Source organism: Drosophila willistoni, assembly GCF_018902025.1.
Source record: "Drosophila willistoni isolate 14030-0811.24 chromosome 2L unlocalized genomic scaffold, UCI_dwil_1.1 Seg168, whole genome shotgun sequence".
Taxonomy (NCBI): domain Eukaryota; kingdom Metazoa; phylum Arthropoda; class Insecta; order Diptera; family Drosophilidae; genus Drosophila; species Drosophila willistoni.
This window is the reverse complement of record NW_025814047.1, coordinates 2,411,138-2,435,215: the sequence shown is the minus strand read 5'-3', so window position 1 is coordinate 2,435,215 and position 24,078 is coordinate 2,411,138. Positions and strand designations below refer to the sequence as shown.

The 24,078-nt window shown below is 38.2% G+C and overlaps 4 protein-coding genes across 4 annotated transcripts; 2 read left to right on the top strand and 2 right to left on the bottom strand.

Moving 5' to 3' along the window:
• Positions 1-311: 311 nt before the first annotated feature.
• On the top strand, positions 312-3,537 carry LOC6643429. Its single transcript, XM_002066027.3, has 2 exons — positions 312-454; positions 3,149-3,537. The coding sequence occupies exons 1-2, from the start codon at positions 443-445 to the stop codon at positions 3,437-3,439; spliced, it is 303 nt and encodes a 100-aa protein (XP_002066063.1). The 5' UTR covers positions 312-442; the 3' UTR covers positions 3,440-3,537.
• Positions 3,538-4,297: 760 nt separating this feature from the next.
• Positions 4,298-13,265, bottom strand: LOC6643430. The gene is made up of 7 exons (XM_002066028.4): positions 12,995-13,265; positions 9,049-11,681; positions 8,673-8,983; positions 6,805-7,083; positions 6,383-6,650; positions 5,971-6,209; positions 4,298-4,611 (listed from the first exon to the last, which is right to left on the bottom strand). Exons 1-7 carry the CDS (start codon positions 13,203-13,205, stop codon positions 4,494-4,496), a joined length of 4,059 nt encoding a protein of 1,352 aa, XP_002066064.2. The 5' UTR covers positions 13,206-13,265; the 3' UTR covers positions 4,298-4,493.
• A 458-nt stretch (positions 13,266-13,723) lies between these two features.
• LOC6643431 (ubiquitin carboxyl-terminal hydrolase calypso) lies at positions 13,724-15,612 on the top strand. Its single transcript, XM_002066029.4, has 2 exons — positions 13,724-13,981; positions 14,046-15,612. The coding sequence occupies exons 1-2, from the start codon at positions 13,762-13,764 to the stop codon at positions 15,266-15,268; spliced, it is 1,443 nt and encodes a 480-aa protein (XP_002066065.3). The 5' UTR covers positions 13,724-13,761; the 3' UTR covers positions 15,269-15,612.
• Positions 15,613-15,924: 312 nt separating this feature from the next.
• Positions 15,925-23,050, bottom strand: LOC6643348 (protein clueless). The gene is made up of 6 exons (XM_002066030.4): positions 22,657-23,050; positions 17,751-21,166; positions 17,559-17,684; positions 17,281-17,496; positions 17,014-17,225; positions 15,925-16,947 (listed from the first exon to the last, which is right to left on the bottom strand). The coding sequence occupies exons 1-6, from the start codon at positions 22,826-22,828 to the stop codon at positions 16,764-16,766; spliced, it is 4,326 nt and encodes a 1,441-aa protein (XP_002066066.1). The 5' UTR covers positions 22,829-23,050; the 3' UTR covers positions 15,925-16,763.
• Positions 23,051-24,078: the final 1,028 nt, after the last annotated feature.

Sequence of the window (24,078 nt, the reverse complement as noted above, 5' to 3'; positions counted from 1 at the left end):
CCTAATTGTAAATATCAACCATCACGTAGGCGTTCAGTTAACTGAGTTTTTACGGATTCTCGAAGTTGGTGTAACACGGAGAAAGAGCGACAGAGAGAGAGAACGATAGGGAGACTTATCACCTGCTTGGCCTACGAATGCTGCAGCCCCCATCCGATCCGATCCCCAGACAATGCGACGTTCGTCGGACTCGGTTTCGATTCGAACTCGTTCCGTTCCGATCGCTTGTGGGTTCGAAGTATAAAATGTTAGGCACCAGCCGTATTCATTTCCAGTTGCCAGCCAGCGGGGCTATCAATTCGTATTTAAACAAAACAAGAACACAAAATCGAAAGCGAAAAGAGCAAAAACCTTTTGCTCATCTTCATCTTGTCTAAATTGAGAGAAATATATATACATATATATTAAAATTTAAAAGTATTAATCAAAAACAACCTGCAGAATGGTTCAAAAAGTAAGTGAAAGTGACAAAAAAAAAAGAAAAAAAAGTAATCACAAACATCATACATACATATATCATATGAATATCGTAAGAAAAAAAACCAAATTGGGTTATCTATTTACGGAATGGCAAAAACCCAAAATAACAATGTTTGGTGTGATCGATCGGTCAAATTTCATTAATAAGTTTATTTAGTCGTGAAGTAAAAGGAAAAAAAAATTCACATAACAACCAGAAAAATGCGCTTAGTGACGGATCTAGGGATACATTTGATTCAATGAGTCAAATGGGAGTTATTCCGATTTCTAAATTTACATATGCCAGTTTTCAACAAGTTCCCGACTTTGCTTCTTTGTTAACTTTAGTTGCGTGTTCTACATGTGTCTAATTGAGTTCATTTAATCAATGGTATTATCTAGATTGTACCCAACTTCTTTGTCAAAGTGCTTTTGTTTCGATTATGGAAAGCTAATGCCAAAGTTATTCCATGTATAACAGATTCCTCAAGCTTCATGAGTGTTATACTAAAGGATATAAATCAAATATCTGTTTTTTTTTACAGTTGTGTAAATATATAACATAGCTTTGGGTACTTAAAACTTTTGAAATTTGCAATATAGAAGTTACATTTATCAAGGATAAAACAAGTTAACAACATTTGACTTCTTCTGTGCAAGGTTTTAGCGTTTTTAGGCAACATTGCTAAATTAATTTTTGCTCCGTCAATTTTATTTCAATAAAGTAAGAAAGAAAGATTTTTGCAGGTTAAAAATAAATATATAAATAAAAGTTTTCAAGTAACACCATTTTGATTTTGGCGAAGTTTTGACAAAATACATATTTTTCACAATCGCTTGTCATTTTTTTTGTCATATAGTATAAAAAAATCTTTAAATGGTTATCTGGAACTTTAACTTTTTCGAGAACTTTAACTTTTTCGATGTTAAAAATTAGATTTTCTTAAGAATCTCAAAAACAAGAGCTAAACAAAAAAGGTTCATTTTCGGAACCATTGACCCCAAATGACCTAGAAATGAATATGAGAATCTTGCTCCAAAATGGCAGTATTCTAGTGTAATTAATTGATTAATGTAAAATAAATGTATAAAAAAATATCCTCCACAGTCTCCATATAGCTTGCTTGCAATCAAACTTATTCAAAATAAGAACAAAAACCGTCCTTGATAAGGATGTGCTCTATAGAAACGTCATTGTATACACTGTTTGACACCATTTTCGTCCTTATCCTCAATGAATAACATATTCCCTGTATTTTTTTTAAGCGAAAAAGAAATTTTATATTATAATTTTGTAGAACTTTCCGGGATCTAATAATGTCAGTCGATCTTAATCAATAAGGACTAGAATCTGGCATTTTGTGCTGCTATATATGCTGCACGCTTAACTTTTTTGCTTGAAACACCGTAATTCGCCTCCGAAATTCGATTTCGAAATTAAATTTTTCTAAGACACCTATTAATATCTGTATGGGCAATCCTCAAGTGTCGAACGTGAGATTATGTCGCATTTAAAGTAAAAAAACCTTAAATCCATCAGTGATTTTATTTTCAAAAAGGGCAAAAGTTATGGCTCTTGATTAGTCCCCATAGTTGATGCTGAATTAAAATTTAGACAAACCTTCGTTTTGAAAAAAAAATATATAGGTATATAAAAAAAACCCAAGCAATTCGCACGCTAAATATGATAGCTCATATGATAGTTTTATAAGGCCTTAATTAAACTTGGTAGTCGTCATCTAAATGAATGAATTGTCCATTTAGCAGAAGTACGAAATATTACAGGCCTTTAGAAATAACTAAAAGATTGATTAATTGTTAATTCATTCATTTATTGAAACTAGTTTAAGTTGACAAATTCGAAAAAGTTTAAAAACTCCAGATCTTGTGAATCAATGAATCAATAATGACAAAGAACAACCTAAATGTCATGTAATTTGGTCGATTTACAAGAATTTAAAAAATGCAACTTCATTTTCTTTCGGTCTGCATTAAGATCTCAAGAAGTCAATTTTTTAATTGAAATAAAACTACGAAATCGGTCAGAAATTGGCACAAATGCAGTACGAAACAAGACACATTGACAAAAAAAACAATTCAAGTAACCCATTACCCTTACAAATCTGTAAATATTCTTGTTTTTTTCACCAATTTTCATTCATGCTGTAACTTTGGCATGGTGATCTTCTAAATTGGTCTAAATGCTGATTTTTCCTATGACCGCATTAAGTCTAAGTTATAATAGCTTTATTAATTGCATTATGTATCTCTCATGTTTGTCTACAGCAATTATTAAATGTCCCATCTACAGATATTTTTTTAAGTTTCAAAATGTGAAATTCAAAATCATTCAAATTCCTATCAGCTAATTGATGTACATTGCCCCAAAAAAAAAAAAAAACAAAATCCAAATATTTAATTGGAGACGCCCTCTTATGTGAATGCAACGGTAACAAACTTGTTTGTACTAGTTTAATTAAATTGAAGCAATTTGATTTACTCAAATAGAACCAGAATTGGGCGCATGTGACAGTTTTAGTCGGTTTCCACACTCCACTTTCGTTGCCATTCATCATCAGATCCAAACAAACAAAAATGTCGAAATGGTTCAATGACATCAAGTTATGATCACATGCAATCACATGATGGACACCTAATCAAGTTGAATTCTTTCACATGATTCTTACAGATATTCTTCTATCAAATTATGCTGATGGCATTGATCCCACCCTTGATCCAGGCGAGGCCCTCGGCATTGGATGAAACAGTGGATCCCAGTGCATATCATGGGAATCTGTCGCCGGAGACAATATTAAAGGTGCAGCAATGCGAGAGGGATGCCTCCACAATGGAATTGTGTATGCGCTGTGCCAAGGTCACCAAATCGGAGTTCGTTTATCCGATGTGCTGTAACAATGATGATTCCATAAAGGATTGGTGCAAGGCCTATGTTTATTTTGGCATCAGTGAGGAAAATTAGTCAAAATCTACAAAACAAAATTGGGGTTTCGACATCCTGCAATGATTGGCTGTGATAATTAAAAAACAATTACCATATAAATTATATATTTATCTATCTATTTATAATAAATAAAACAATTTCAAATGATTTTTATTCATTTATTTATTTCTCATTTCATTCCTTTTTGTTTTGTGTTTTTGTTTTTTTCTTAGAATATTCTAATTTTTTTTTTTTTTTGTTTTTTTGGGTTTCTTTTTAAAAAACTTTATAATTCTTACGAAAATGTATAATGATTATTTAAAAGTGAGGATTTTTTTTTGCGAAATGATAATTGAATTGAGAATTTGTTCAAATAATTAATTGGCCCGAAAATATGATCAACTTAACGATATTACAGTTCTTGCTGTTGCATTTTAGGTTAATCAAATTTATTGTTTACGAAAAAAAAATAATTTCTAGTTTTTTTTTTAGTTTTCTTTTTTTTTTTAATATATGGCAAATTGGAAATAATCAACACATAAAATTAAAATTAAAACAAAAAGAAAATGCACATTTGTTCGAAAGAGATAAACGTCCCGATCTTTCGAACTATTAACTTGCACTACACCGCGAGATATAGTAGATTTATGTATATTCCTAATGTATATATACATATATATATAATGGACATATATATATATATATTTATACATGTATTTAACAAATAAAGTAACGATTCAACTGCATTCAACTGATATTTTCTTTTTGTTTTTTGCACTCGTTAGGCGGCTGCGTTTGGATGTTTGGCTCTTGCTTTGTCTCTCTTTCTCTCCCTCCATTCGTCCATTCCTTTTTTATACATTTTAGATTTATTTTTTCTTTCTTTTTTTTTTTTTGTTTTGGTTTCGTTGACTGAAAGCAACATTGAAATATTAAATTTGCGTGAAGAGTTCAACTTACCAGAATTCAAGCACGCTATTTTAGAATGATTTTTTGTTTTGTTGTTTTTTTTTTTCATTTGGTTTTGTTTTCTTTTTTTTTTTTAGAAAAATATTAGTCTTTTTTCTGTTTGTTGACTTTTTTCAAAGTCAGCTCATGGATCTGGGGTGGCGGTTCCCTCCACTTGTGATAAATGCAGATAGGGACAATCGCCATCTTCACAACGTCCCATCAAATCGAAGGGACAAATGGTGGCATTTACATCCAATTGGCTGCAATGAAACAATAACAAGAAAGAAATACCGAAACAAGGCAAAAACCAGGCAAAAAATTTATTCGTTTTTCAAATGATTAAACTACTGCTATCGGGGGTGGAAAATGCAACCGTTGTCTGAAAGGCAAAACTGATAATCATCGCAGACAAACTAAAATTTTTGGAAAACCCCGAAACAATCCATTAACGCAAATGTGGGAAATTCAGTGGCAACTTATCTCACCAATCAAATAGTTGTTCTTATCGTTTAAATTTTACGATATGAAACATGCATGATCACGATATAATCATGTGAAAGAATCATGGTTTATTTTTATGTTGTTAGCCATTTTGATTTGTTTCGTGCGTGTTCGTTCTTCGAACAAACTTCGCGTGGCTACCTATAATTCATAGCATACTTCTGGGAGCTGCAACATCTATCTTGCAGCGATCGTATTCAATAAGTTATGTCAAAATAATTACATTACTCTTATTATTTTAGGTTGAGCGAAAAGGATTAAAATTAATAATTGTGAGTTTTGTTTTGATCTGAAGAACAAGAAGAATCTAAAATCTAATAAAAACAATTTCTATACTTTTTATGGGATATTTCCTAATAAAGTAGGCCATTCAGTCGATAATTTCTGTGGCAGCTATATGTTACAATGATCCGATTTGACAAATTATCAAACTTTATCTTAATTAGGCCATAAAACGTTAAATTCATTTCAGTAGTTTTTTGATTGAGGACGTGAAGTTAAAACTCACAGACAGGCATGGCATTATTGACTGATATCTCATGCTGATCAAGAATATATACTTTATGGAGTCAAAAAGTCGTCTTCTCTACGTTACAAACATCTGACTAAAATTATGGGAAATTTTTAAACCTAGTAAAATAGACTAAACTCCATGACAACTCGCTTTTTTCTTGACAAGCACAATAATTTGAAAAAGTTTTTGCGTGGTCTTTTCAAAACTTTGCCCAAAACTACTTAATATTATTTTAGTATATGTGGGGCATCAATTTTTAAATTTTTGAAAGAGTAATTTTTTAAGAAATAACTGTTCAAAAATTTGCTTTAAGATGCACTTTTTGATTGGAATTTATCTTATTAGATTCATTTAACAATATTATGGCAATAAAAAAGCACAAAAAAAGAGTTATAAAATCTGCCATAAACGTAGAAAGTTTTAGAATATATATGAAATTTTAGCTTTGTTTGGTACTATCTGTTTCTTTGAACTGATCGTCGACTTAATACTAATGATAGTCGCTCATAATTACCAAAGAGGATTTACGTTTCGGTTGCATGTTCCATTCGAAATTGATTTAAAAACTCACAGATTTCTCTTACAATGATTGCCTTTTACTCACCTGTTATAATTGCGTGACATTGGAGTGCGATATTCAGTAAGATATTTTGACTCGAAGGGCTTTTCGTCGACATCCTTCTCGTCATCCTCTCGCAACTCTCTCATAAAGCGTGGAGTAGTGACAGGAGGTTTTTGGATGTCAACCATTTCTTCATTGATTGGTGGCACAATTGGTTCCGGGACGGACTCTGGCTCTGGCTCTTCTTTTTGGTCTTCTTTTTGCTCTTCTTGTGGCTGGTTCTGTAAATAAACTCAACCGTTTTGTTAGTATGGGGGTTAGGTGGTACACAGTTAGATCAACACCAAAAATTAACATTATTGGGAGCGTATTTAGAGTATTAAGTAATTGGTTGGTGAAGCAAATCTTATAGAAAGTAACTGTAAATATAAATGTAAAACGAAAGTCCACGCACATCTAATCGACTTGCTGCTGCTGTTGTTATCTGAGTGGTTTCTATTGATTGAATGGGGCTAGAACTTGGCAGCGGCTCCGTTTCATTAGCCATCTCAACTGTCTGTTCATTATTATCATTATCCATCTGCTCACTCTGCCCCGCTTTATTTTCATGCTGGATCAGCTGATCAAGATCATCATATTTAACTATGGAATTATATAGACGTATCTCCTTAGATAATGTTGAAGATTTCTTTACAATTGTCGGCTTGTCCTCATCCATTAACCTGCAAATAAAGTGTATCGATCAATAGAGAAACAGAAACTATTTATTTTTTATATATTTATATATATATATAAGATATATATATATTATTAAAGAGATTTATTTGTAGGATTCCCACGTAGTTGTTGCAAGTTGCTGCTGGTCTTTTCGAGTACCTGTAGTCGTCGCCCCTTAATCCTTTGCCCAGTTCCATGGCCGCATTGTATAGTTTATTGCGTTTCAGTTTCAATGATATGATTATTTCATGACTGGCTTGAATCTCTGGCTGAATTCGGGCCAATTTCGCTTCCTCTTGCTTGACAGACAGTTTTACCGCCTGCATTTCGGCATGCAGCTCCTTCAAACGATGTGCACAACGTAAACGTGTAATTTTTGATTGTTTGGCTTCAGCAACCATTTGCATGGATTTCTCCAGATTCGTTATCATTGAGCCACTAAAAAAACAAAAAGGTATGAAATTTCAATACTAAAATTTTCAATTCTTCTGAAACATTTTGACTGATTTTGAAATTCTTGAGTGCAGCTATGATCCTCCACCCATGAACAAAATGGTATTGGTAACAACTCTGTTTTCATATAAAAACTTAAAACCTTAATTAACAGTTCTAGTAGTTCTATTGTTTATATTTTTTAAATATTCTTTGATATTTCTTGATTGCATTTGCAGTTAAAATAGGAACATTGATTAGTATTTTGTTGGCATGCCTTTTTGTTTTATAGCTCAGTATAAACGGTTTGGCATTGTCATCTACATTTAGTCACTTCTCTACTGCTATAGTTCTGTATTGATCGAGATTGATCGCTTTCGGATCCTTCTATTCATTTTTTATGAAAGATGGTGAGGAATAAAACCAAAGGACCGGGGCTAACTTCGAAGTTTGTATACCCTTGCAACGTTTTTGGTAACTCTTTCCTTACCTATAGCCATAAAAGTTGAAAAACGTTTTAGCTAAAAAGGCTAATGTTTGTGAAAGAACGGCCTAGAATCTTAGCATAGGAAGTAACTAAGATATTGATCAAAGTCACTGTTTTCCACCGATCGTTCCTATGGGGGCTATGGATCGTTCGGCACAGTCATTAACAGATATATTCATTTTTTTTTAAAGCAATCGCGTCCCAATCCCAAACGAGGATTCACGAATCCTCAAAAAACGCTCTCTAATCGAACATTTTTGTTTAGCCCGAGGAAGTGATTGAATATTTGCTGACAGTCACACACTTCGATAGCTTGCTCAACAAAAACCTTCCTTGTTTCCCTATCCATTCCTAACTTCATTACTCTTGCTGAGTTCCGTGCTCGGAACCGCAACCCGAAACCAAAGTTAGGTGGGGTTTCTCCAGTCGACTTGAATGGTGTTTTACAAACGATCACTTTGGTTTGAAGGTTCTTTCGACGACAATCATGGTTGTGACCAATTGGTTGTGGTATCCTAAATGGTCTTTTCGCGTTGAGTAGAAGATTGACTGGAATGATCGGAGTTTATGAGTTTTGATTGAGCCTGCTTAATCACATAATTTCTTCAAACGACGGAGATATGTCGGCGGAGATATGTCGTTACCCCGTTTAAAATAAACTTGATGTGAGCAGTAAGCGAAATTTAACGAAAAAAAAAATGCAAAATACTTTTGTCCATGACTGTGTATAGTCTAAATGTTTTCCAAAAGCGGCATAAAGGCCCAGCTAAAAATCTAAGCTGGGCACCTTGTTAAACTAAAGTTTGGCAAGATTATCTACCGGAATTTAGTCTTCAGGGACTCACAATGTGTTTTCTTGACTTAAAATTCTTATTCGCAAGCCGAAATTCTAAGCACGTATATACACAAATAGTCAAAAAGCTTTAAGGGAAAATGTGACACGTTTTCTATGAGTCACAATATTGACAAAATCTGGAGTTTAGAAGCTAAATTAAGGAACATCTATGAATAAAAATTTGAAAAATCTCCTTCACTTCAAAAAAATTTTTGAATTATGGGGATTCCTCACAATCCTAGTTTGACTGTATTCATAAACTTAAAGACTTACCCAATTTTATTAAATGAATTCTCAAAGGCTTTTAAGCGACTCTCTTTCGCTTGCTGCGTGGTTAAACCAGCTTTGGAGGTACTTGGTGGTTCGACTGCACTTTTGCTCGGCTCTACAGCAGCAGTAGCAGCAGCTACAATGCCATTGGCTTTGGGATCACCCTTGGGTGAACTTGTTGTTGAGGCAGTAGTTTTCTCAGTCGCTGTTGAGTTGTTGGTCTCAATTGTTGCCTTTCGTTTTTCCAACAGCCGCATGCGTTCAATCAGTCGTAAATATTCCTTTTGCGAGGCAACTGGCAAATGGCGAACAGCCTGAGAATAGTAATAATAAAATTGACTTGAACTTGAATAGGATTTCTAACTCTAATGCCACTTACCCCAGGAGTTGTCTTTGGTTTTGTTTGTGTTCCAGCGGAAGAAACTGTAGCACTACTTGCAATTCCATTAGCAGCCTTTAGCTTTACAACCTTCTCGAGAACTTGTTGCTGCTCCTTCTCGGCAGATTCTGCAATTGGCATCACCCCTGTGGGCACTTTGGATCTCGCCTGTTTGAGGAAATCATCCAATTTCTTTTCAAAGTATTCATTGATCACAGTTCGTCGTAGATTTGGATTGGAATTATTTGATTGTGATTGTTCTAATATTTCAGAATTTGGCGTATTTGAGCGTGTGGTTGAGGCACTATTACTACCCATGGCCAAGCTTAGGGGGCTGGCATTATCCGTGTAGGTGGTTGCATACGAGGCATAGCAGGAACTCAATTCCAGTTCATCATCACTGCCGGCGGAGGATTCGCCGAGGCTAATAATTAACTTCTTGACTTTTATGCTGCCAGGTTCGACCGTCGTGATAAGGCGAGCAGTTGTAGCCATCGAGGAACCACCTGAGGAATTATGTCCGAGCAACGGAGCACTGGTTTCCTTAACCAGAAGTGTTGAGGGACGTGTAACCGCTTCCTCTGTGACCATTTTACGCTTGATGGCTGTTTTCTTATTGATCACCTTATTGGGTTTAACAATTTTAATAATATTTTGAGGTATTTTGGCTGCAGGAGTTTCTGATGGAATCTCCAACGGAATCTCTGGCGGTATCTCTGATGGAGTGCCTAGCGGTATCTCTGACGGTACCTCTGAAGGTGGATCTGGCGATATTTCTGGCGGGATGTCTAATGATATCACTGGAACGACCTCTTGCGAGATCTCTGAAGTTGTCTCTGTTGCTTCTGGCGGGACATTAACAATAGAAGGATGAGGAGGAACGGGCATAGGAACCACGGGAACTGATGGAACAAGAGCAGGAAGGGGCACTTCCTGAAAACGTTTAACAGCATTCTTTAGACGTTCATTTGGACTAAGCACTTCCCGATGTTGATATATAACAGTGGTCTTTTTCTTTGAGGCAATGCTAGATAGAAGTAGAGAACGCAATGCTTCAGGATCATCTGAATCATGATCGTTGGTTACCACTTCTGGTGATGGCAGTGATGCAGGTACAGTCGCTGATACTGAAGCAGGTACTGGAGCAGGTACTGGCTGTGGTTGTTGAGTCTCTTTGCTGGGCTTTAGATTTGATAGCAGCATGGCACGCAATTCTCCAGCTTCATCGTCAGTCGATTGAAAACTCTGTCGTGTTTGGGAATTATCCATTGAAATGGACTGAATATCCGTAAACGAATCTTCAACCACATTGAGCCCATCCCTGGCATTATCGTTATCGTCATCCATGTCCACGATTTGCATGTGTGGAATGTTAAATGGAGGCGGTGGTGGGGCAACTTCGTCATCATCATAGGACTGTAACCGCACTTTGCGTTTGTGGTGCCGATGATGATATGCCAACTCGTCCTCCACATCGCCATCCTCGTTATCATCAATAACAATTGGAACGGAGACATTGGGCACCGGTATGCTGGGCATAAAACAACGAAAACTTCCACCAGCTGCATGGATGGAATTATAATTATTTGGCCATGGATTCCATGAATCCATGCGACGCTGATCATCGCTATCCGTTTCAACCAGATCCATGTCAACTGGCTTCGTATCGACAGTTTGTTCAAAATCTATTTGCGGCGGCGGCGGTACTGGACTAGGCACACGTTCAGGCGATGCTGCTGGACTGATCTCCATGAGATCATCAATATCGCAATCATTACTAATTGTAGGATGAACACGATTGATCATATCGGTGGGTGAATAGGCACGTTCGGCATCCCTCTTCTTGCGAGCCAAATGTTTCTTTAGAATTGCTGATTTGAGGGCTATTAAGCGGAGTTTGAGCTCAGCAGGATCCTCATTTGGATGTTCGTGATTGTTATTGTCGCTATTGGTCGACCTTGCTACACCCTCATCATCATCCGCTTCCTGTGCCAGTTCGGGCAATTGCATTTCGGATTCATGTTTAAACTCTTTGTTCCTATGCCTGCTGCTCAACGGAATCGGACTGGGTGACTTCTCACGCCTGCGACCTAAAAGTCGCTCCTTTAGACTATGCTTGTACTGGCCACACATCAACTCATTTGTTCCCTCTCTGGCCAGGGCAACACGCAATTTTTTTCTACTTAGTTTGAGTCGATTTATTCTTGCCAACGTATCATCATCTCCGTCTTCATCGCCGTCATTACAATCGTATTGATAGACCTCATCGTCCTCATCCATGGAATCTACCGAAATGTTATCCTGATGATGTGGATAGTAGTTCGACTTGTGATGATTATAAGTTTGTTTCGGGCGACGCTGCTGTTTAACATGCGGCTTTAATTTGGAGCGACGTGGCACATAAGGCCAATGACGCCTATAATTGACTGAGCCTCCTCCGACAACTGTTCTACTTACTGAACTAACAGAGCGCGCTGGTCCCTCGTGTCTTTTGCTATCCATGCGTTTTATTTTATGTTTGCAATACTTCCTCTGTGACTCATACTCGCTATCCGATTGACTAGATACATCGGATAGAACTTGGACTGGGGCTATATGCTGACTATTATAACGCCCAAATGGCTTTTCATAATCTGCAAGTTGAATAGAATCAAAGTAAACAGAATTCGCCGTATTATAAAACGATAAATGTATTACTGAACCAAAGTAAATGTGTTAAAACTACCTTTTTGATTTACAATTCAAATTCGAGAACCCATATTGAACCAATTTAAATGAAAATAAGGATAACAATGCCATAGCCCACTACTAAACTCCAACAAAAGTCATCAAATTCTAAATAAATATTTAGATCAACGAAGTAAACAAATATCCACTGATAATTTGACTGATGAATTCAGAGAGCCACAAGGGCGTTGGTTAGAGATTGACTTCTTTCAAGCATACTGAAGTAAACCGACGTGGGTATACTCTGCATTAAATCACAAATGACATTTAGGTTCTGCTATTAGACAAGATCTGACAAGGGAAACTTCAGGTATGCGAATCACCGATTTGGATGAATTTTTGATAAGAAGACTGCACTAAAGTAAAATCCCCGTCAAAGACGGGGCAATTCCACTTGTCATCTCTGATATTGAAGGGAATGCTCAAGTATGCATGGTTCGCTTCAGATTAGAAAGTGGTTTTCCAAAATTTTTACTTCGTTTGTTTCCTTAAAATTGGTTTAAAGTTGGTATGTTTTTGCACAAAAGCATTATTTAAACATGTTTATAGTCTTGAGAAAATATACATACGGGTATCATGTTTTTATGATTTATATCACAACAAAAAATGTGAAGGCAGAAGTTAATTCGTCTATTTTGCGTCTATATTATATTAATGTTTTTGTAAAGGCATAAAAAATGAATCCAATCAAAAATCATCAAAAGACCTATAACGTTATTAGACAAAAATAATTATTGAAAAAGCAAAAAAAATGAAAACCCAAAACTAACTAGTTTCGGGCGGGGGTTGAACCAGAGTTCCGTCGATTTTAGGCAGGACCTCTACCCCTTACACCGTCGAGCTGCTTGTTGACCACTCGGCGTTTTACTTATAAGTCACCAAAGCTATAACTTTAAAGCCGATTTTTTTGGAAAATATAGAATAGTGCGCCGAAATATTTCACACAGCTTCAAATGACGGGGTATTCTACAACATATCCAAAATTCATCCAAATCGGTGATTCGCATACCTGAAGTTCCCCTTGTGAGCTAGGAAAGAAGGTCACTTTTCTCCGACTCTAAATTTGAGAATATTGCAATTAATGCACTATTAAAGATTATTGTTTATATAAACCAATTTTGTTGAAACTTTAAAGTTTGATGTAAGATTGAAAATATATTACACACACACACACACACACACACACACATAAAACACACGGACATCACATGTTGCTTACTGTATTGAGTGGAAGTGGCCAGATTTGTTGATAACATCATTTCCATTCGTTCAACGTCTTTGTTGTTCTCTTCCAATTGCTGGATCCTGGCACGCAATTTAAACTCCTCATCCTCGGACGACATAATCATTTCGAACTCATCGACAATTTCACCCTCTTCGCGGTCCCCATCATCTTCGGGGACAATGATCACAACGCCGTCAACAACCATGACGTTTCCTTAAAATCAATCTTTTTTTATTCTTTTTTCTTTTTTGACTTGACTTTTAATTCTCTTTTCTTTTTGGAAGTTTTTGGACTGAAACGACCACACTACACTGTTGCCCTTATTTGCCAAGGTTTCCCAGTATTTTCTGAGTGCTCAGAATGAGCCAGCAGCGAGTTCGAGTTAAAATATTTATTTTGTTCTTTAAATTTAATACTTTCTAAACCAATTTTTATTTTAATGTGTGGCGTAACTTAATGAATAATTTAGTATAATTAATACAGCTATGTTTTTCTCCAGCTGACAATTATTAATTAATAATTAATAATTAATAATGATTAATAATTATTATAAAGAAAGGGCCGGATTCTCCACAGGGTCTGCATGGCAATTTCGGTAAGTCCGGCACTGCGCTCACCCCTATATTTGAGAATAACAACAGGGTTGCCATTCGTACCTCTTTTCCGATAAATTGTTGCCATTCACATTTTGTATTCAAGATTGTTTGTTTGTTTTCTAAAAATTTTGCCCTAACTTGTACATAAATATTTAACAATTTATAATGAATGCGGCGGGGGGCGGTGTAGGCCCAAGCTGTTCAGCAACGTCAATTGCAGGCGGGAATAACCCTGTAACGCTGGGATCCACAATCAATCTTAACAATTCACTTCTGGTGGGGGCGGGGGCGGCTTCAACAATGCCCATAGCGCAGCTTTCGGATGGGTGGCTTGAATTGGAGTCCGATCCTGGATTATTCACCCTGTTGTTAGAGGATTTTGGCTGTAAGTAATCTTTTCATTCGACCTACACTAAAAATTCAAATTTTCCTTATTTTTCCAACCTCAGGTCATGATGTTCAGGTGGAAGAGGTCTACGATTTGCAAAAACCCATCGAAAGTCCGTACGGTTTTATCTTCCTTTTTCGCTGGATCGAAGAGCGACGTGCTAGACGAAAAATTGTGGAAACTACTGCTGAAATCTTTGTCAAAGATGAGGAGGCAATATCCAGTATATTCTTTGCCCAGCAGGTTGTGCCCAACAGTTGCGCTACTCATGCCCTACTCTCTGTTCTACTTAATTGCAATGAAAATAATCTGCAGTTGGGCGATATATTGAGTCGTCTTAAGGTCCACACCAAGGGCATGAGTCCAGAAAACAAAGGACTTGCCATCGGCAATACCCCAGAGCTGGCCTGTGCCCATAATTCGCATGCTATGCCGCAGGCAAGGCGTCGTCTGGAGCGTACTGGAGCTAGTGTTTCCAGTTGTCGTTTCACCGGTGAAGCGTTTCACTTTGTCAGCTTTGTGCCCATCGATGGACAGCTTTTTGAACTCGATGGTCTCAAGCCCTATCCAATGAACCATGGTGGATGGGAAGATCACGAAGACTGGACGGATAAATTTCGTCGTGTGATGGCCGAGAGATTGGGCATAGCTACTGGAGAGCAGGATATTCGCTTCAATTTAATGGCTGTTGTCCCCGACAGGCGCATAGCAATCACCCACAAATTGAAGATGCTGCGCACCAATCAGTCCATTGTTTCGGGAACCCTGCAAAAGCTGCTAAAAGCCGACGAGCAGGGTGAATCCGGTTCTGGAGATTCTCAACGGCCGGATACACCAACAACGCTACTTGAACCGAGCGCTTTTACGGCTCGGGACCTGCAATCACTTCTCAAAAATCTGGATACCGAAATTGCCATCAATGAGCAGCATTTAGCCGATGAGAACGATCGTCGGCACATGTTCAAGGTCGATGCCAGCCGTCGTACTCACAATTATGATAAATTTATTTGCACTTTTCTCTCGATGCTGGCCCATCAGGGTGTGCTCGGCGAATTAGTAAGCCAGCATTTGCTGCCCTCAAAGAAGATTAGTGGCCAGAGTGCGGCCAATCGTTTAAGCAAACAGAGCACGGCAGCGGCAGCCAACAGCGGAGCTGCTGGAGCAGCTAATAACTCTGCTCCCAAGACACAGCAACAGCAAACAGCCGGGAAAAATGGAAAATCTCCAAGCAAAACTGCTGGTAGAAGACGTAAGGGACGAAATAAGTGTAGGAAACGAAAGTGAAGAGACTTTTAATATTTATACAGAACTGTTTGAAAATAATTAAGATTATTTTTTAGACTCCACTTTATCTTCATTGCATTGCAATGCATTACTGCTGGCCCATAGAAATGAAAACTATGTTAATTCAATTTTTCTTGAACTAAATGTTGACTTATCACGACATCTGTCTGTTCTTGCTTTGTTTATGTGCTTTCTTTATCGTATTTAAAGCTTTTTCACCTTTTACTTTTTTTATTTTCTTATATTTGAGCAGCTTTTTTAGCATAGATAAATTGGAGTGAGCAATTTTTACGATTCTCTATTTAATATAGCGGTTAAAATAAATATATTCGATAAAACTATAATAAAATTAGTTTGAAAATCATAAAAAGTTTGGATTATCTTTGTCAATATGTGAAGACACAATACAGATCATTGTAAATCCTGCCTTCAATGTGCGGAGAACTTTTGGCCTTTACATCATTGTCCTGCTTGTTGAGGTGCGTGACAGTGACTAAGAATAACTTATTATTTTCTATTAACTTTAATCATCTTAATTTTAGCAAATAAAAACAATGCTTCGATGCATTCCCTTTGTAAAAAAAAATGTATAGTTCTTTTTATTCATTAGGTGATGATTAATGGGTACCCAAAATGATGAGAATAAATAGACAATATGAAATTTCAGAACTTGGCAGTTTCTTTAATTTTATTTGATCATACTAAAGTAAGCGATCATTTGTTTATACAAAATAACCATTTTGTTCGTGTGATTAAGAGTAGAGACAAGTCCCCAATTATCGGGAGCCAACAAAATGTATATTTATGCATTACATAAGTAATATTTATTTCTTTTGATATATATGTACGTGTAGTTATATCTATATGATAGGTTGGTATAACAAAAAAAAAATAACACCATTTGACTTTACTTTCAATAATTCAACGTGCGCGCATTCTATTCTTTAAAAAACCTCTCTTCTTCTTTTATCTGTCTCGTTGTATGCATATATTATTGTTTTCAACAAAGAAATTTAAAACTATAAAAAATAAGGCAAATGGTTTAACAAAAACATAGTATTTCTCTTGTATATATCTATATATATATAGGATTTCTATAAATGGCGAGCTAAACTATTGTTTTTTTTCTCGTTTAGTTTTGGTGAGAAGGATTAGGATTAGGATGCTTGATTGGTTGTTGATGTAGGTTGTAATGTGTTTGTTTCCTTTATAGTTTAAGTCGTATTTATCATATATACGATGCGATGTGAGCAGTACAAAGAGCAGCCTTCTTTACGAAAAACAACGTTGTTTTATTCCTATTTTTTTGCTTTAGGTTATTGTTTTTTTTTTAACACTTAGTTTTTAAGTTAATTTAGCTCAGTCCCAAAATACAATAATAAAAAAAATTTGTTAATGAAATTGGCCAAACGCTATATTGTGACTTTGCTTGTTTTTCATGGCTGTTATTTTAGGATTGTGGGTTTTGTGGGACTACCGGCGGCTGTTGATGCGTTCAACTTGTTGCAGTTACAGTTACAGTTGATTCCTCGCCACCGTTTATCAGTGCCTCAGTTTCGCCATTATTGTTGCCAGAAGCATCCACAATTGATTTAATGGCATCATTTACCTCACTTTCCTCACCATTTGCCTTCAAATGCTTTTCAATTTCACTACGCACTTTGACTATATCATTTTGGCTGTATATTTGAAAAGGGAGAAAATTAGACAAATATTGCTAGAAAGGACTTCTGATTTCATTTTACCTAATTTGCACAAATAGAATGCCATTGATTGTATTTAACATATCCAATACGGAACCCATGGATGGCGGGGTTATATGAATGGGTGGCAGATCACTGGTTAGTTTGCCATTGGAGTAGATGTCGTTCATCTTGCGTTGTAAGAGAACGGCTTGTTGGGTTAATAGACGTAGACATTCAGCCGAATCGCGAGTCTTTTCATGCTTCTCGCCGAGCTAAGAAAATATTAAGTTTAAGATGGAATACAAAAGGGTTTTGAGGTATCCTTACCTGTGATTTGTATATAGTATAGGTTTCCTTTTCATTATTCAAAGCAGAACGGAAATCACCCATGCAGGATTGTGTACGAGCCATTAAATGATAACTGACTGCCACATGCATGGCTTTGGCTCCAAAATATTTCAGATTCAATTTGAGGGCGTGCTCAATGAACCTTAGCGACAGCTCATATTCGCCCAGGGCATGCAGGATAAGGCTGATGTTGCTCTGGAGAAGGAATTGTCAATAATTCTAAGCTTTAAATAAAAAATAAACGCAATGAAACATACATCGATTAGTGCCACTTCTGGATGATCTTCGCCACAGATTAGAACTAGGAGATAGCGTGCTCTATACAAGAGTTTTAGGGACATGCCGACATGTCCATTGGCAAACGAATAGAGGGATAAATGTGTCTGGAATACAAGGAGAAACAGGATTATCAAAAAATATTTCCAGTCGAAATTAAAGTTATCTCTTACATATTCCAAAATGGTCGAGGGATGATCAATTCCATTTACACGCTCACTCATAATAACGGCACGCTGTTGAATGGCCAAAGCATCCTGGGCATCGCCAAGCAGATAACTCAATCTCGCCAACATTCTGAGGCAGGAGCCGTTCTCCTGGTGCATAGCACCAAATACATTATTGAGCAAATTGAGGGCCTCGCTGATTAGTTCGTAACCCTCCTTAAACAGACCCTGCTGAATTTTGGATTGGCCAGTTGTATAGAAATTATAGGCATCCGTGGACCGGGGACTTATGTGTTTGACCACTGGGAACACATTGACAATGTCATCATCGCCGAACGTGGGCTTGTGCTTCGATTCAAAGTTATATTCACGGAGCAGCACTTGGATGCCAACTTTTTGGCAGAAGCCACGCAACAAGCTGATCCTCGAGATGCCATATTTGGTCAGAGCTATATCGATGGCATCGCATTCAAGATCCCAATCCCAATAGGCTTTGGCCTCCTTACGTATTTGCTGCCACAGGGAACGTGGTGTGACTAATGTCCAGTCGATGGCTACATTGGAGGATGTTCCGCCGGACGCCGTGGACGATGACGGCGATGTAGACGTACCATTCTGGTTAGAAGTCTGTCCCGACTGCTTGCTGCCACTGCCGCTGCTCTTGGATGATTTGTGTTTGTTGTATTTGGTATTAGTGCGCTTCTTGTGGATCTCCTCCTTGCTGATGGCAGGATTAACGGGACCATTTGTTAGCAAGCAATTAAGAAAATGGCTTATGGCTGCCGATAGATGCAGTGGCTCAGTGCCCTGCATATATGTATAATATATGTGTTTGGTGGCCCGCACAATCAGTTCCAAGTTGGCAATCCTGTACAAATACTCCATGCGTGGCATCTGTGACAACATTTTGATCACCTTGCCCAAATAGCGAACATTGATGCCATTATTGTGCAAGGACTCGGTCAAAGTCTGGCCATCAATGGGCGGTGAAGAGTGGGCCAAATGCTCCTTGATGAACGTGGGTATCTGCTTAAGTACCAAGAACTCAGCGGCATCTTGGACTAGTCGCTTTTGCTTGACAATGGAGCTGGAAGTGCCCTCTTCTCCATCCACATGACGTATGCCGGGCGAGAAGACATCAGGATTGAAACGGAAATCGAACTCTTTTTCTTTTAGAGAGCCGACAGCGGCGCACGCTCGCTTGACCACCTCAGCTGCTTGAACCTCATTGGAGGTAGCCATATTAGACTGAGCTTCTCTTATGGCATTGACCATAGCCTCAGCTGATTTAGTTTCCCCTACAGTGGGCTGATCTTTCGACTCCTCTTCTTCCTTTTCTGTGATTGCCTTTGGCGGCGACTCCTTCTCTGTCTCCGATGCTGGTTCTTTGGTTCCTTCCTTCGCTTCATCCTGCTTTTTGGCGTTCAACTGCTGAAGATGCACTGCAGCAATGCGTATAAAGCTCACATAGCGATCCTCAATGAAAGCCTCCAACAATTCCTGCCTGAGACAGCACAACTTATGCCTATGCTCAATCGGGAAACCCATTTCCGTAAGCTCCTTGCTCAACTTGACATCTTGCAGTTTCAGGAAGTTCACATCCGGCGGGAAGGTGCGCAACAAATCCAAAATATAATGTCTACCATCGTTTCCGATGATACCCTTACATTCTACAGAAGAACACAGCTCCACAGGTTCATCCCGTTCATTAAGAACAGAATGTGGAAGAATTTTTAAGTGTTTGCCCGCCTGACGCAGCAGCTCCAAGTACTTGGGATGACTTAAAACTGTTTTACCAAAATCAATGGAGCCATAGACAACACTTTGTTCTTGTTCCCGCTCCAGAATACCGGGAATAATGGATTGGGCTGTCACCCGATAGCCGCGATAGTCGATCACCACTGTGCCCAGGGTGTAGAGACCCTCCACGTCGACGGCATTGTAGACGCGCACACCATGCAGATCGTAGCGTGGAGCTACGAATGCGGCATGATCTCCACCCAGCTCCTTGTAGTGATCCCTAACATCGAAGCCCAGGGAAAAGAAGATATTGTTCCAAATAAACATTTGCATTTTGGAATCCTCTCCAGGATTAATGGCCAGCACATTGCCATCGATGACAGCCATGGCACCACGGGTGGCAGCTGTCACAAAGTCTCCGTGCACCTTAAAAATGGCACGCTCGCGCATCAAGCGTTCTGGCAGTGTTTTACGTGGCAGTTCACGTGTCGTCTGGAGTTCCTCATTCCAGTCGCGTGTCTGCCCCGGTATGTGCTCCTCGTAGCCCAATTTCGAACTAAAAGCATCCTCCGCTCTTATGGCATCCACTGTATGCTCGAGCTGGGGTGATGCCCATTGATATACTTGATAGGGAGTGGCTACCCGCTCGAAGGCATGCCGCAGTGTGCGACGTTTCTGAATGGTCTGGAAGGCACGTCGGAAAATAGGCGAGATCGTGGATAGCAAGTCTATGAGCGAGTGACTCAAGTGGCTGGGATTATCTGGTTTTGGGTTGAAATTCTCATCGGTGGATTGATTGATGAAGAAACCCTTAGAGCAGGCCGAGATGTGAAAACGTTTCTCCTCCATTGTGACCACATACAGATACATCAGATCACCGTGAAGTTTACGGGGACCAGGTGGTGGATTCCAAGCGGATGTCGTCAAGACCTTTAGCGCCTGTGGTCCCTTTGCATTCTTAATATTAGGATGCAATGGCAGCAATGGTGGCTCCTTTACTCCTGGCGTCACATATTCCGGTGGCGTGCAGTCAACCGAATCGGGACGAGTTTTCTTCTTGTCCAGAAGATCACCCTGCGTAATTGTATTCAAATAGGTCAACGAGGTGCAATCAATACCATTGTAGGCATCCGTTGGATCGAGATTCTTCAGCAAATCTCGGACATGGCGCACATGGATACGTGCTTCGCGCATCGTATAGGGATCTTCGACCACCTTTATGGTTGATCCTTGCTCCAGATTCTCAACCGTTTTTAATTCGGCAAAATTATCCAGAGTATTATTGCCCAGCTGTAGGGAGAAGCATGTGCGATGGCAGGTCTCTTCACGATCCATTAGCAATTGATGAATCTCCTGTACCAGTTCCATGCTTGATAATTGCACGGATATGATATCGGCTCCGGGACTGCTAATATTCACCGTAATGCCCACATCATGCAACGCATCCAGATCAACATCCTCGGATTCCAGCTCACCGGATGAGGCTGCGTTCTCTGCTGCTTGTTGCTCAGCTGATTCGGATTCATCATTCGCTGCCACATTGGCGTTAGCATCGGGGGCAACAGCATCCCCATTCACCAATGCCTCCCCCTCATGACCATTGGTTACAGCAGTTGTTGTTGCTGCTTCCGTGGTCTCAGCATCTGTGGCAATGGGGGGGCTTTTGTTGCGGTTCTTCTTACCTAGGGGTTAAAAATCAAAAATTAGACTTGCCAAACAAAATTATCCAACTTTAATTTTAATCTTTGTAATTAGAAAACATAACAATCGCAGTTTTAATACTCCTAGAAATGCTCATTGCTTGCTTTTTTATTAAATAATTATCTAGTACTCATGAATATTCTAGTATTTGAAATAATAAGTAATCTTTAAGTGAATCATACAGTCCTTAAAAATCATTAAACTCCATGCAGAATCTCTCGATCTTTAAACATTTAAGGATTAGCAGTCTTCAAGCCAGCTCTGCTTTTATCTTCTTGATGGCTTATGAGTATGACTATAAAGAATTGAATTTTAATCTAACTTTAACCTTAACTAACGAGAAATGGTCAAAGTTCTTAGGGCTAAACTTTGAAAAATCGAAATATTTCAAATTGTAGCTCTAATCTTTTGTTATATAATTTATTCTATAATAATTTCGAGAATGTTTCAGTTGAGATCTAAGGCCTAGAGCAATTTACATAACAATTTCAACGACATGTGCGTGTGTGCCCCCCCGCTCTTTTTCCCCGCACTCAACACACACACACAAAAAGCGTGCCCCTTCTATTAACATGAACGGCCTCCATACCCGGCATACATACACATGCACACTCACAGACACACACACACACCCAGAGAGAGAAACGCATAGATACAAACTTACATAAAACAAAATAAACAATAAAAAAATAGACGAAAAACAAAATGCTGATAAGCAAAAAAATAAAAAGGGGCCGTGTCAGAGACCGGGAGACAGAGAGAGTGATATAATTGAGTGCAACTGCAGAGCAAGAGATCTTAAAGGAAAATTCACAGACTACCGCTAATTTCGTTGGGAAGAGGTGGAATTACAGCACAAGTAGCGAGACAGAGAGACTAATAAAGAGAGGGATCGACTTAGTCTACAGCAGTGAGAGATAGAAAGAGATGGACAAGGAGGAGGAGAGCGTAATAAACAAATTGTGAGAGAAACTGAGAAGAGAAAAAACATGATTTACATAATTGTAGTGTGTTTTATTCATCTATTCTTTCTTGTATTTGTTGCATGCATTCTGCGTTTGGGGGCAAGCACGTGTTAATTGTAGGTTAATTCCTGCCCTAGCCGGGGGTTAATGAACATCGGGGATAGGGTGAACGAACAACATGTGCGTTGCCATGCCAAGACAAAAAAAAAAGGAAAAAGCACACGCACACTTGCGCGTACAACATTTACAATTGCAATTGAAACGCACGCGGTTTGCTGCTTTTTAGCTAGGATAGGTCGAGAAGGAGATGAAGGGGGTACGAGGAAACCATAGTCACACAGCAGTGCCGCTTATAAAAGCATTCATAGGGAGGGAAAAAAATAATATTACGTAATGTTAAAAATTTTATGTTATGTGATTGCCAATACCCAGCTAGCAAAATAAGTTGTTGAACGGAGCAATGGGAACGGAGGGTGAACCACGGCGGCCCATTGGAGTTAACGCACCTTTCTTTTTTGCTGCTGGTCCATCTGCGGCACTATTATTGTTTCCATTGACCAAATTCTCAGTCTTCTTATTGCCGGTGGATGCAGCTGATGAATTGTTATTCGCCTTGACCGTATTTGCGTCGCCGGTTGCCGCCGAACTCGAATTTTTTGTATCAATGTCGAGAGCCATGTTATTACATGCACCTTCACTCCCACTTATGTATAAATCTCACACAATTTCCTAATCTCAATTTGAATCCTAATCGAGTCCAGTAACCAGAAGCAGAGTTGTTGTTCACTTGAATTGTCTACTAGAGCTGGCACACCCACCGATGGTTATTTTCCATTTACACTATATACGATTTATCGATTATTCTGCTTCGACCGTGACATCGATAACATTGAGAGTACCTAAAAAGTGTTAAGGGTCTGACAAGGGGAATGTAGAATACCCCCTGTGTGAAATATTTCGGCGCACTATTCTATATTTTCCTAATAAATCGGCTTTAAAGTTATAGCTTTGGTGACTTATAAGTAAAACTCCGAGTGGTTTACAAGCAGCTCGACGGTGTAAGGTCCTGCCTAAAATTGACGAAACTCTGGTTCAACCCCCGCCCGAAATTAGTTAGTTTTTGGTTTTTTTTTTTTGCTTTTTAATAATTATTTTTGTTTAATAGCGAAATAGGTCTTTTGATGATTTGTAATTGGAAACATTTTTTATGTATGTTGAAATTATTGTAGTTGCACATTATTATTATTAACTATTATTAACTTGTACGCTTAAGGTAACACCAGCTATACGCACGCCATTATGTACTGTATTTTTTAGGCAAGTTTAAAATATGATAAAGCGGATGCAAAACTCCTTAACGCTTATAGAAGAAAATCGAGAAATTTCATCAAAAGAAGACTGCACTAAAGTAAAATCCCCGCCAAAGACGGGGCAATTCCACTTGTCATCTCTGATATTGAAAACAATGCCCAAAAGTATGCATGGTTCGCTTCAGATTAGAAAGTGGTTTTCCAAAATTTTTATTCCGTTTGTTTCCTTTAAATTGGTTTAAAGTTGGTATATTTTTGCACAAAAGCATTATTTAAACATGTTCATAGTCTTGAGAAAATATACATACGTCTATCCAAACAAAAATCATCAAAAGACCTATTTCGCTATTAGACAAAAATAATTATTAAAAAAGCAAAAAATTATGAAAATCCAAAACTGACTAGTTTCGTCGATTTTAGGCAGGACCTCTACCCCGACCACTCGGCGTTTTAATTTTAAGTCACCAAAGCTATAACTTCAAAGCCGATTTATTAGGAAAATATAGAATAGTACGCCTAAATATTTCACACAGCTTCAAATGACGGGGTATTCCACAACATATCCAAAATTCATCCAAATCGGTGATTCGCATACCTGTAGTTCCCCTTGTGAGTAAA

Bases quoted from the DNA above. Each gene is read 5' to 3' on its own strand.
- LOC6643430 (XM_002066028.4), bottom strand. From the start codon at position 13,205: ATGGTTGTTGACGGCGTTGTGATCATTGTCCCCGAAGATGATGGGGAC. The intron at 8,984-9,048 runs GTAAGTGGCATT...TACTATTCTCAG, and splicing joins AACCAAAGACAACTCCTGGG to GCTGTTCGCCATTTGCCAGT. The intron at 6,651-6,804 runs GTACTCGAAAAG...CTTTATTTGCAG, and splicing joins TTAAGGGGCGACGACTACAG to GTTAATGGATGAGGACAAGC.
- LOC6643431 (XM_002066029.4), top strand. From the start codon at position 13,762: ATGAATGCGGCGGGGGGCGGTGTAGGCCCAAGCTGTTCAGCAACGTCA. The intron at 13,982-14,045 runs GTAAGTAATCTT...TTCCAACCTCAG, and splicing joins GTTGTTAGAGGATTTTGGCT to GTCATGATGTTCAGGTGGAA.
- LOC6643348 (XM_002066030.4), bottom strand. From the start codon at position 22,828: ATGGCTCTCGACATTGATACAAAAAATTCGAGTTCGGCGGCAACCGGC. The intron at 21,167-22,656 runs GTGCGTTAACTC...TTTAACCCCTAG, and splicing joins ACCAGCAGCAAAAAAGAAAG to GTAAGAAGAACCGCAACAAA. The intron at 17,685-17,750 runs GTAAGAGATAAC...CTTGTATTCCAG, and splicing joins CCTCGACCATTTTGGAATAT to ACACATTTATCCCTCTATTC.